The sequence below is a fragment of the Punica granatum genome, chromosome 7 (genome assembly GCF_007655135.1).
Source record: "Punica granatum isolate Tunisia-2019 chromosome 7, ASM765513v2, whole genome shotgun sequence".
NCBI classification, from domain to species: domain Eukaryota; kingdom Viridiplantae; phylum Streptophyta; class Magnoliopsida; order Myrtales; family Lythraceae; genus Punica; species Punica granatum.
Genome location: NC_045133.1, coordinates 15,273,985 through 15,286,183, shown reverse-complemented (window position 1 = coordinate 15,286,183; position 12,199 = coordinate 15,273,985). Strand labels below are relative to the sequence as shown.

At 36.0% G+C, this 12,199-nt stretch overlaps 1 protein-coding gene across 1 annotated transcript; it reads right to left on the bottom strand.

The window, feature by feature from the left end:
- Positions 1-5,894: 5,894 nt before the first annotated feature.
- LOC116214714 (pentatricopeptide repeat-containing protein At4g14050, mitochondrial) lies at positions 5,895-8,325 on the bottom strand. The gene has a single exon (XM_031550142.1). The coding sequence runs from the start codon at positions 8,204-8,206 to the stop codon at positions 6,374-6,376; it is 1,833 nt and encodes a 610-aa protein (XP_031406002.1). The 5' UTR covers positions 8,207-8,325; the 3' UTR covers positions 5,895-6,373.
- Between the last annotated feature and the right edge of the window lie 3,874 nt (positions 8,326-12,199).

Below are 12,199 nucleotides of genomic sequence, written 5' to 3'. Positions count from 1 at the left end.
TCCGCGCATGCGTGCCCTGACGAGATTAAATTCGGGTGCGCACAAATTCGATAAGTCTTCTTCGATTTTCCTACTCCATTGTACTAGAAACAAGTGGACATTTAGGGATTTTGGATCATTTGGTGAGAGCTCCAACACATGGAAATGCTAAGAGTTCACTTGGAATGAAAATGGCCCTCTATTTATGGGAGAAGGGGAGTCGGAGGTCGTTTTGTTATGTTTTTAAAAGTTTCGACGTCCAAAAATAATTTTTCATTATTTTGGGAGAGCGAGTGGATGCCAGCTGGTCTGTGGACCGGCTAGCTTCATTGCTAACACGCCCATGACGGGAGGCAGAGGTAGCAACTGCCCCCAGCCTCCCGTCAAGTCGTTTTCCTCCGGTGGTCTAGTTTGTAGCTTTTATGAATCTAACTTTGATTTCATGTTGGCAAATATGCTTTTACCCTTGGAATAAATGGGAAACCCGTTTTTTCCCTTTTCGATGTATTTTCTGGTGTAACTTGATCTGAAAATATTTTTTAAATCCCGAAAAAAAAATTTCATATTGAGAATTCATTTGAAAGTATTTTTTACCATCAGAAATTAAATTTGTTTCATGCAATTCTCTCTCGAAGAACGGTGTAAAAATGAGGAAAAAAAAATGTTTTCCGAAAATACCTCGTAATGAATGCTTTTCACTACACGAGAGTATCGATTTCTCGGTCTCGAACCCTTCCTCTATCAGATAAAATGTGGGAATCAAAGGCATTTGAGTTTTTATCGGTCAAGAATAATGTTTAAAGAGAAATGCGAATAGTCGGATTTAAAAAAAAAATCGGGAATTACACGCTATTTTGGGAAACCATTTTTTTCTCGCATGTAGGCCCGGGAAAAATGTTTCTGACCATCGTATTGATTTTAAAAATGGCACCGAATATAATAAATACTTAAGGATAGAAGTCGAGGACTTATCTTATATGTCTTGAAAACCATCTTCTATTGTTGTCCTTTTACACTTTCTTACTACTCAAGTCCGCTCTTAGCTTGATAATGTACTCATGCCATGTTCTCGGTAGAGATCGAGCCTAGGCCGAAAATGGGTGCTTACTGGGCTAACACAAATGATAGCTCTCATGACAGAATGTGACAATTTCGACGACCCATGTGAAGATTGCCACATCGCTAAACCGGTATAACCACCTTTATGTGTCATGCTTCAACTGCGGCGTAGCTTGACGGTCCCCGCGCTGCTCACGACCCATGCACCATCACTTTAAACAATGTTCGGATAAGCGTTTGAGTAATGCATTACTTCATGTCATCCTTTACTAACAATTTTATGTTACTGAAACTACATGTCGTTGAAATCTTGTAAGCAGGATAATCTTTTGCAAAGCGATGCATCTATTTAAATTATGAAATTTTCATTGTGGTTCGTTAACTCTTTATATGGACAGAAAACAACGCATCTGAACATCTTCCTTTGCTGGAAGATTACGCTTCCGACAACCATCACACCCAATAACCAAAGGTCTTCGTTACGCCCGATAACTAAGGGCCAAAACCAATAAACAAGGGTCTCCATTGAGTCCGATAACCAAAGACCATGTCCCAATAACCAAGGGATCCACAACGCTTGATAACCAAGAGCGGAATCTTCCCCTGCGGAAGCGAAAACGCTCGATAACCAAGAGTGAAGCCTTTCTTCACGGAAGCAACAACGCTCGAAAACCAGGAACGAAGCTTTTCTTAGCGGAAACAAGAATGTTCGACAACCAAGGACGAAACCTCTTTTCGTGGAAGCAATAACGTTCGATAACCAAGAACGAAGTCTTCCTTCATGGAAGCGATAACATTAGATAACCAAGGGTGGGTTTTCTTTTCACGGGACTAAACAAGCGATAAAAGTCTATCTTCGGGCCAAGACATCAATTATGACGTGATAACGGCAGTTATGAATTGATCTCCTTCCTGCGACCTATCGATCTAACGATAGTAGGGGCTATATTGGGGACCAGGAAATTAACCAAATTCATCGAGCCCGCCTTGATACACCCAAATCAATTTAAAATCCTAGGCCCGCCTTGATACACCTAAATCGGTAACTAAGTCCTATTAAGGATATTTCTCCACCTATATCTCTTGTACATATATCAGTATCCTTGACATATCTCTAGAATGTTCGATCAATGAGATATTACACTATCTCTAACCCCATATTTGGCAAGTATATCTATTTCTTGTATGCAATTGAGTATTTGATACAGATTACGATATACTATTAGTGATTTACTACAGTCTCTACAAATACCATCAAGTTACGCTTAAAGCCTAAGTTCTATTCTTTACTCTTTACGAGCACTCTCTCGCTTAAGACCCCAACAGTCACCATTGGATCATCAACAGGCATTAGAAAGAGTAGGGAATTGGCTAGAAGTGGAAGCTTTGAAGAGGCATTAGACGGAAAAATATAAAATAGAGATAAAAAGAAGGAATTTATGAAAGGGCGCATTGACATCTCCAAGTGGAAAAACACTTCAGGCAATTTCACATTTTTATTATAGGCATAAATTTTGAATTTCTTTCTCTCTCTATTTTGTTTTTTGTAGATTTAGAATTTTTTTATGTTCATACTTTATTTTTGAATTTCCTAACTCTTTTGAAATTTATTTAGAATTATACTATTTTTTATTTATTTTCTAATTCTTTATATTTTATTTTATTTTTCTAAATTTTCTTTTTTTCCTAAATTTTATTATTTTTTCCCTTTTCTATTTTTATGCAATTTATTATTTTACTTTTAATATTTTTCTAGTGCCATATGACTAACTGATCACTATATCATGTAAAAATTGACAAATGTTAGATTTAAAACTAAAATGATTATTAGTACATTTCTGCAAAAAAAAATCATACTAGATTTGAAAAATTAAGGTTCGTGATTGTTGGCACACCCGAATAAGAATAAGAAAACATTCCAAATTCTTCAATTAAATGAGTGAAAATGCATCATAAGATGATAATTATATCATACCGAAAAATAATAAATTATATGAAGTGAAAAGGCATGCATGCATCCTTTAGTCAATATGCATAGATAAAACGAAGAGACGTGTCCTGATTATAAAAGAATATATTTAGTCACTCTAAATGTGAAGAGGCTTGTCTTTATGTGGTAAGATACATTGAATGAGTAAAAAGTAGCTAGATTCATCAAATCGGTATAATATAAACTAAAATGTCTAAATTCATTAAAAGGGTACAATTGAAATTTAAAAAAATCGGGAACACTTTATCTAGCTCCATGATACTTGTTGAAGATTCCATGTCAATCTAGCCATATATGTCGACATGCATATCTGCCAGTGTGTGTGGAAAAACAAATGAAAAGACAGTCGCAGCGCTTCCATCGTGTGACTATGAGATATTCTTGTCTATTTTGCAGCTGAAGAAGCTTGTAGGAGTGATGAATTGATGGGCGCGGTCCCACATATAGTCATGTCGACGCCTGGTCCAGCTGGACTTGTTTGTTAAACATTCTTTTCGATTACAATGGAATATTATGGGTATAGTACTAGCTATAAATTCGAAATATATAATAAAAGGATACGGAAAGTTACACATGAGTTTGAGTATTGAAATTGAAACTTTTTAATTATCAGGCGATAACATGCGTCACTACACTATGTATTTTATTAAATATTTTTTATAGCTTATTTGTTTAGTATAAAAAATTTTAACGTTGACTAATCAAATAAAGTTATAAAAAAAAAAGTTGTTTGCATAGTCTTTCTTGAGGATTATATGAATAAGCTAAGAGAGGTATCATATTACAAAAAAGGATTTAACGGGGACAACAAAAACATGGAACCGACTGCATCGGTGGAGCTGACAATGCAAAAGTCTGCTTCTTTTAACATATTGTAATCGTAACATGTAAGCCTTTTGATATAGACAGTGACGCCTTTGATATTCGGACGGCTGAGCGAATCTCCGTAAAGACAACCTTGTTCACTAAGACATAATAGTGGCCATAAGACGGCAGTAAGAATCCTTGCCCATAAGTAGTCCAATAATGCAACATACAACGGCTGCTTTGGGTCCTTAGTCAGACACTTTGCCCTACAGAAAACTTCAATACGAACAAGAACCTACTAGCTTGTGCCGGTTCACAACACTATCTGATTAATGAACCGGCCAGTTCATGTTGGATCAGTCAATCTGGCACGTTTTCTGAAATAATGATACTGATTATAACAGAGAGAGCAGATGGAAACATAATGCTCAAGGAGATCTCATATACCCTCTTACAATCCATGAAAGCGATGCTATTGTCTATGAATGTCAGTGCTATACGCTTCCGAGAAGCAGAGCCAGAAAGACAACTGTTTCTGAATCCCCCTGCAACATTTATGAAACATAAATCGATACGATTTACATCTCTAGTCAGCATTAAATGCAGTGAGATGGCTGAATGAAATTTTATGGTGCGTATGATTTTAAAGTTAAGTAGAATTGAATTTTTATTTTAATTGGATTGTAATAATTGTGTTGTTGAATTATGAGAAAAAATATAAAAAAGTAATAAATAATTAAGAGAAAGTGATAATTCTATTATAATTGTATTGTCGAATTATTGAAAAAATAATAATAGTTACATCTCTAGTCAGCATTAAATGCAGTGAGATGGCTGCATGAAATTTTATGGTTTGTATGATTTTAGAGTTAAGTAGGGTTATATTTTCATTTTAATTGGATTGTAATGATTGTGTTGTTAAATTATTAAAAAAGTAATGAATAGTTGAGAGAATTTAATATTAAAAATTAAATTGAGTATAATGAAATTATATGTGAATTTATATATGAGACCCACCTTTTTGAATTGAAAGAGTTGATTTTTATTGCGTAGTAAGTAGAGTTACAGTTAGAGTTAAAATCTTAAAATCAGATTGCAAAACCAAACGGGATAACATCCGGCAGTAATTCTACCGAAATTTTTGAAAGATGGCACGGAGATTGCCAGTACTATGCAATGTCATATTCCAACATATATAAGACCATTAAGAGTGGGATAACATGTTCATGCAAAACTGATCCATAAAACAAGGTGTTTTAGGATCAGGTCGCATTAGGAGAAGATTTACCTGTAGAGAGTCTCATATACCAAAGGAACAGAAATAAGGTATGTAATTGATGATGTTGCAAATCCTCCTATCAAGTAGAGGAAAACAATTCTTGAGATTAAGCTAATCGACATTCCAAAGAACACAAGTACAATTGCTATGAATCAACCCCGTGGGTTGCTAATTAATTTGAGAACTTAAATTTATCATGGACGAGATGACTTTCCGAGTTAATCTGCTTTGCTAATGAAAAGTTACACTTAGGTAATAGTAACTTCAAGTTTCTAACTGTTGTGACTCAGAGGCCTGTCCAGAGGCATGCCGAAGTGGAAGCATACTATCAGATCCAAGGACTTTGTAGTCGGATTTTTTTCCTGCAAAACGGAAAAGATCAGTCATGAAAGTTTGCAAGCGTTACATAACAATCACCTTCCTCTATTAGGTGATGTTCTCGGTCATTAGATGAATCCGATCAATATAAGAAATTCCTCCAAAATTCGTTCAGATGCTTATTCATGTTCTCGGGTTATACCATAGAAGGTTCAATCTGTCCACAGAAACCACAAGAGCATGACGACCCACTTTGTCATGGGAATCTCATTGGATCCTTCAACAGCAAGGGCTGACTTATCGCTCCAAAGTAGAATGACAAATCTAATAGATGATTTAGCAAAGAAAATATGGTATGATTGAATAACTCTGGAATATCAACAATAAGAGCAACACCGCAGTGATAAAAGGAAATCGGAAGACTCACCAATGATCTTAATTTCGATAAAGATCAAATGGAAATGAACGCATGAAACAGAACCCGAGGAAAATATATATAATATGTGGCTTGTTAGAGTCAATAGAAGACATCTCATGAACATAAATTCTCAAAAATGCTTTACACCCTCTTAGAGCCTTTCTGGGCAAAACACTCTATGAACTGATAATCAGGAAGAAAGAAATTAGAAGCAGGGTAAATGAATCCCTTCAGCTCTTCCTTAACATTCGAGTCAAGGCATATCCAGCTTGCATGCATAAAAGGAAAATGATATGAAACTAAAGCAATTTACTTAAACATGCAGAACATTCAATTTGTTGGGAATGCGCACAACCCTATAGGAATGCTGGTAAAGTTGCAGTGGCTCTTAAACAGATGACCTTGAACCCTAAACACATTTATAGCTCCCCTGGCCCTGATAACTTAAATCAAAATATCACACAGAACATTGAAGTAGTCCAAGAATTTCTGCCAGAACAGTACGCAACAATCCCTGGCCATATCACCAGAAGTCGTTGCACGAACATGTCCCATCCTTGAAATGGTGATACCTCGTTGCATCTCGAACAACAATCTCTCTTTTAACAATATCACTGACAAATTTCAGAACTGTGTGGCAATCGACACACACCCGCAGATTTTTTACTATCCTTATAACCGACCCTGGAACCGTTTTAATTAGCCCGTAAGCCACAGCTAACCTCTCACTATGCCAGAAGAGCAGCCTTTCCTTCTCCTGCTGCTCCATGTCATGTAACACGCCTCTTGTATCTGGAACATAACCCCTTCTCCTCATCTCCGATTCCAACTCCTTAAGCAGCACAAGAATCTCATCTTTCATGGGATGGTTTGTCTCCCCTGCATAAAATACTTGGTTCTCTTTTCCAATATCAATGCGACTAAACCCGGGTTTCTTCCGAACTTCCATTGCTGTCATTAGCTTTCTCACTTTAGCAACACTGTCCCACAAACCAGCAGCAGCGTAAATGTTTGATAAGAGAATGAAAGTAGATGGATCTTCAGGCCTGGAGTCTAGTATCCGATCGGAAATCCTAATGGCCATTTTCGTCTTGCCATGCTGCTTGCAAGCGCTTAGCAATGCTGCCCACATAGGCTCATCAGCTTGAAAAGGCATATCGTGTATGACTCTCTCGGCCTCATCAAGGTGGCCCGAACGGCTCATGAGATCCAAGAAACAAGTATAATGTTGCAGTGAAGGCTTTATACCAAATTCCTCAGTCATGGACTTGAAGAGATCACGACCTCGGTCCACTAGACCTGCATGACTGCAGGCATAAATCAAACCAATAAAAGTGACTTCGTTGGGCTTTATTCCCTCAGATACCATCTCATCAAACAATGCAAGTGCTTCTTTGGCTCGCCCATGTTGAGCAAACCCTATCAGTAACGAAGTCCAAGATACCACATCCCGGAGCTGCATCCTGCTGAAAATGCCATTTGCTGAGATAATATCACTACATTTTGCGTACATGTCCACAAGGGCGTTAGCTATAAACAAGCATGAGTTGTACCCAAGAGCAATAACATTGGCGTGGACCTGCCTCCCGAGCTCCAGAAGGGCTAAATTTGCACAAGACCCGACTATGCTTGAGAGGACCAATGGATCGACTATATCAATGCCTTCTCTCCTCATCTCAATGAACAGATGGACGGCATCGATATTGTTTCCACTCTGAACGAACCCCGAAATTAGTGCTGTCCAAGAGAACAAGTTTCTGACGGGAGCTGCCTGAGAGAGCTCCAAAGCCTTGGATTTTAGCCCAGTCCTTGCAAAACCAGATATCACCGCAGTCCAAGAGATTGAATTCTTGACAGAAATAGAATCGAAAACTGCTCTGGCGTCATTGGGAACCCCACATTTGGCGTACATATCGACCAATGATGATTTCACGATATCGTCATCGTTAAAGCGCGACAACAAGAATTGGGCGTGCACTTGCTTACCCATCCTGAGCTCGCAGGAGCCGGCACAGGCCCTGACAAGGCATGTGAGGACGAAGTTGTCGGGGCGAAGGGCATCGAGGACAAGCATGGTGGGGAAGGCGGAGAGGGCCTGTCTGGGGCGGTTGGCCTGGTTAAGAGCGGTGAGGAAGGAGGCCCAGGAGATGAGGTCTCTGTGGGGCATTTGGTCGAACATGTTGAGGGCGTCCTGTAGGTGGCCGCATTTCCCGTAGGCGTCCAAAAGGCAGTTGAGGAGGAGTTGAGAGTGGGAGAGGCCGAGCTTGAAGAGCCGGGCATGGAGGGCCCTGGCTGTCTGAGGGGAGGGATGTTTGGAGCAGAGCTTGAAGTGGTGGAGGTATTGGGAGATGAGCATTCATCACCCTATCAAGCGGCACGAGAGGAGGTTTGGCAACTTTAGCAAAATAGAGTGCCTTCTTCACTGTGTATGCATCATTTTATCGGGCGGGCTGGAGGGAAGAAAGACCGAAACTGAAAGTGGAGCCTTCTGCATTATTAGTACTTGAGTTAACCATTAAAAATGGCACACGACTGCTCAAATTTTTAATTCTAACACGACATTTTAAAAATAATACAAAAAAATATAACAATTTATTTTGTTTTTCATTTAGTATGTCGTTAAATATTTCGTCAATTCTAACAGTATTGACTGACTAGACATTAATAGTGTCACATATCGTTATATTATTTGATGAATGGACCCCTAATTTTTTTAAAAAAATAATTCTGAAAATTTTTTTTAAAAAAAGGGATGAGAATGGTTGACTAAAGCAAAGAGAGGAGGGGAGTCGCCAGTGATGGCCTCGATCACGGCCACCACCCCCTAACTGGGGTCAACGTTGAGGTTCCTTCAATTCTGATGATGGTGGCCTCGATAGCGGTCACCGCCCCCCAATCAGGGTTGGTGGTGACCTCTGTAATGGCCGCCAACCCCGATTAGGGGGTAGTAGTCTTAATCGAGGCCACCGCATCCGACTCCCTCCTCCCTCTGCTTCAACCGACCTTTCCCCTCCATTTTTTAAATTTTTTGAATTATTTTTATTTAATAAAAAATGTGGAATCCATTTATTGAATAATATGGCGACACGTGATACCGTTAATACATAATTAACCAATAACATTAAAATTACAATAATATTTAACGGCGTGGTAGATGAAAAAAATTAAAAGGTCGTGCTATAATTTAGAATTTGAGTAAAAGTCGTATTTTTTTACGTGATTAACCCTTATTATATATAATATTATATATTTTATATTGTAATATATTATATATATTATATTATGGCTATATATATATATAATATTTATATGGAAAAGCTATAGACGTCAATCCAATAAACAGACAAAGCGGCTTGATATATATAAAGAAAAGTTCATTTCGTATCCGTCACCAACTTTCATGGATTACTAGCGAAAACAACACCGGCGATTTGGGATAACTTAAAAACTTTAATTAAACATTATTTGAAGGGTAAACTTTATCATAAATACGGTATTTTAAAAATTTTCACCACATATCACATATTGTATTAATTTTACTAAATTACACAATATTTTAAAAAAATTTCATAGCATAGCACGACATTAATTTTCCGTCAATTCTTTAATGAAAAGTTGACGTGGCTGACATTTATGACTCACCCTTGCCCAGTTGGACTTTCTGTGGGCCCCATTGGCTTTTTCCCATGATATAAAACGTGCAATTTTATGAAATTAATACTATATGTGTTACATTGTGAAAATTTTTAAAGTTTTGTGCTATACTATGAAAAGTTTCAGGGCCCACAAAAAGTTCAGCTATGCAATGGTGAACGTCGGCCACGTCAACTATCCGTGAGGGAATGGACTAAGCTATGCCATGAATAAATTTCAAAATATCGTCCAATTTGGTGAAATTAATATGATACATGCTATATAGTGAAAATTTTCAAAATATCATGTTGTATAGTGAATTAACCCTTATTTGAATCAATTATAAGCTAATTAACTATATGAATAAGCTTATACTTCTATTTAATATTAGAAAGCAATGTTATTAATAACACTTTTTACCATGATTATAAATCAATTTTGCGTAGTCGGATTACCTTCTTCAATTATATATTGACTATATGTCATATATTATTTATATGGGTGATTCTACGGCGGTTAGCACCCAAAAACAATCACCACAGTTATTTTATTTTTGATCGTCGGATCTTTTTAAGTGTCCAATATTTGTTTATTTTAAGATTCAACCTCTAATATTTTGACTATATATAATTTTGATCACCAAATTAGGCAAATGACCCACATCCCAATGTCCTTTCGCTGAATCTATATAAATATATATACACATACATGCATAAAAGCCGATAAACGAGACACGGTTGCGCAACGTAAAGCAAATTTTAAAGTCATTAACTCCACATGAATTGACTTTTTTTAGCTAAATGAACCTTTACTCTAGATTTTATCTGAGTTATACTCACTGAACCTTTCATACATGTCCATATTATTTGAATATGGTAACATATAATCAAATAAATAAAATTTTGAAAAATTAAAAGTTTTCTCGACAATTGAGACTAATTTCCTGATACATATAATTCTTTTCAAGTTCAATGTACTAAATCTTCTATAAATTGAAGACTTGAAAAATTCATTTAATGCGCATCTTTTGACTCACTATAGATTTTTGGATACCCATACCTCTAGACAATATATACCACTCTTCGTACATAATACAAGATTATATCTCTCTTAATGTATACTAGAGGTATAGTCGTGCTACGAACGGGATCTTGATAATGGTTAGGACTCAATTGGAAGATCTCATTGAGATAACTTTCAGAAAAAGGATAAAATTCTGAAATCAGGAGGGGGAAGCTTACATGATATAGGTTTGCTAGTTTGTCATTTTTCCATTGGGAAAATTACGCTAACAGACATATATAAGTTTGTTAGTCTGTCATTTCTCAAAACCTTGTTTTCTTTATTTTTTTAAGTAATTAATTATTTTTAATTTGGTTGAATCAATGCAATTCCATCTAGTTTAATATCGAACCGAATTCGGCTCGTTCACCGGCGAGACCGAACATCAACGAGAAGATATGTAACTGAAATTATAGATAGTCAAAATATCATAAGTGAATCTTAAAGTAAAAAAATATTGGCCACTTATATGGTCAGGATTTTAAATATAAAGATCTTACGGCAAAAAATAAAATAAATGTGGTGGTTGTTTTAGGTGTCACCCGCCGTAGTATCTCCGTTATTTATATTATATGCATGAGCTATGAAATTCAACTGGCTGAAATAAATAATAAAAAAGAATCAATTTTTAGGAAGTTCTAGTTCAGATGCTTAAGTTTATTGAATAACACTTAGAATCAATTGACTATCTCATATAAAGTTTTTAACAAGTGAGTTAATTATGAAATTTTAATGAAAAGATAATATATTTTAGGCCAGGGCTATTTTCCACTTCCCTTTTGGTTAATCCACACCATCTGTTGTTCATCTTACCAAAATGCCCCAAGAACATATTAATATAATTACTATAATTTACATGTATAAAACTCTTAGATTACTTTCTCAATTCTCATCTCTTCCTTAATTAACACACAATTATTTCCATTTATACATGTTTCCTCTCTATTTTAAGGGTAAATTGCACTGGTGGTCCAAAAAGTTTTACAAATGTTTCAATATAGTACAAAAAGTTTTTTTTGCTATTTAATGGTACAAACTATTTCAAAGTTGTTTCAGTACAGTATAAACCGTCATATTGTCATTGACGTCGTCAAGCCATCATTTACAAGATCTGTAAATTTTGCACTATCACGTAACTTACATAAAACATTTTGTACTATTAAGTTACAATTTCAAAACATTTTGCACAATCATGTAACGTCCCACAAAAACCAATTTTGCACCATCAGCGTCGGTTTGACGGCGTCAATGGCGAGATGACAGTTTGTACTGTACTGAAATAACTTTGAAACATTTTGTACTATCAAGTAGCAAAAAAAACTTTGTGTACCATATTGAAACATTTGTAAAACTTTTTGGACCACCAGTGCAATTTACCCCTATTTTAAATATCAAGTTCAACAGATATTTTTTAAACTTAATTTAGAAACCAAAATCCTACTTATTTAGTGTTTCATTACTCATTTAAAGATGTTGATGCCACTCACCAAAAAAGAAAAAAGAATCTCAAGAACAGAAAAAAAAAGAAAAAAAAAAGAACCAAATGGTCATACTCAAACGAAATGATTTCATGAGAAAAAACAAAATTATTTGTTTACTTGTTAAATATTTGTTAATTGTGTTTGTTTTATTTATTTGTTGATTATTTGTTTCT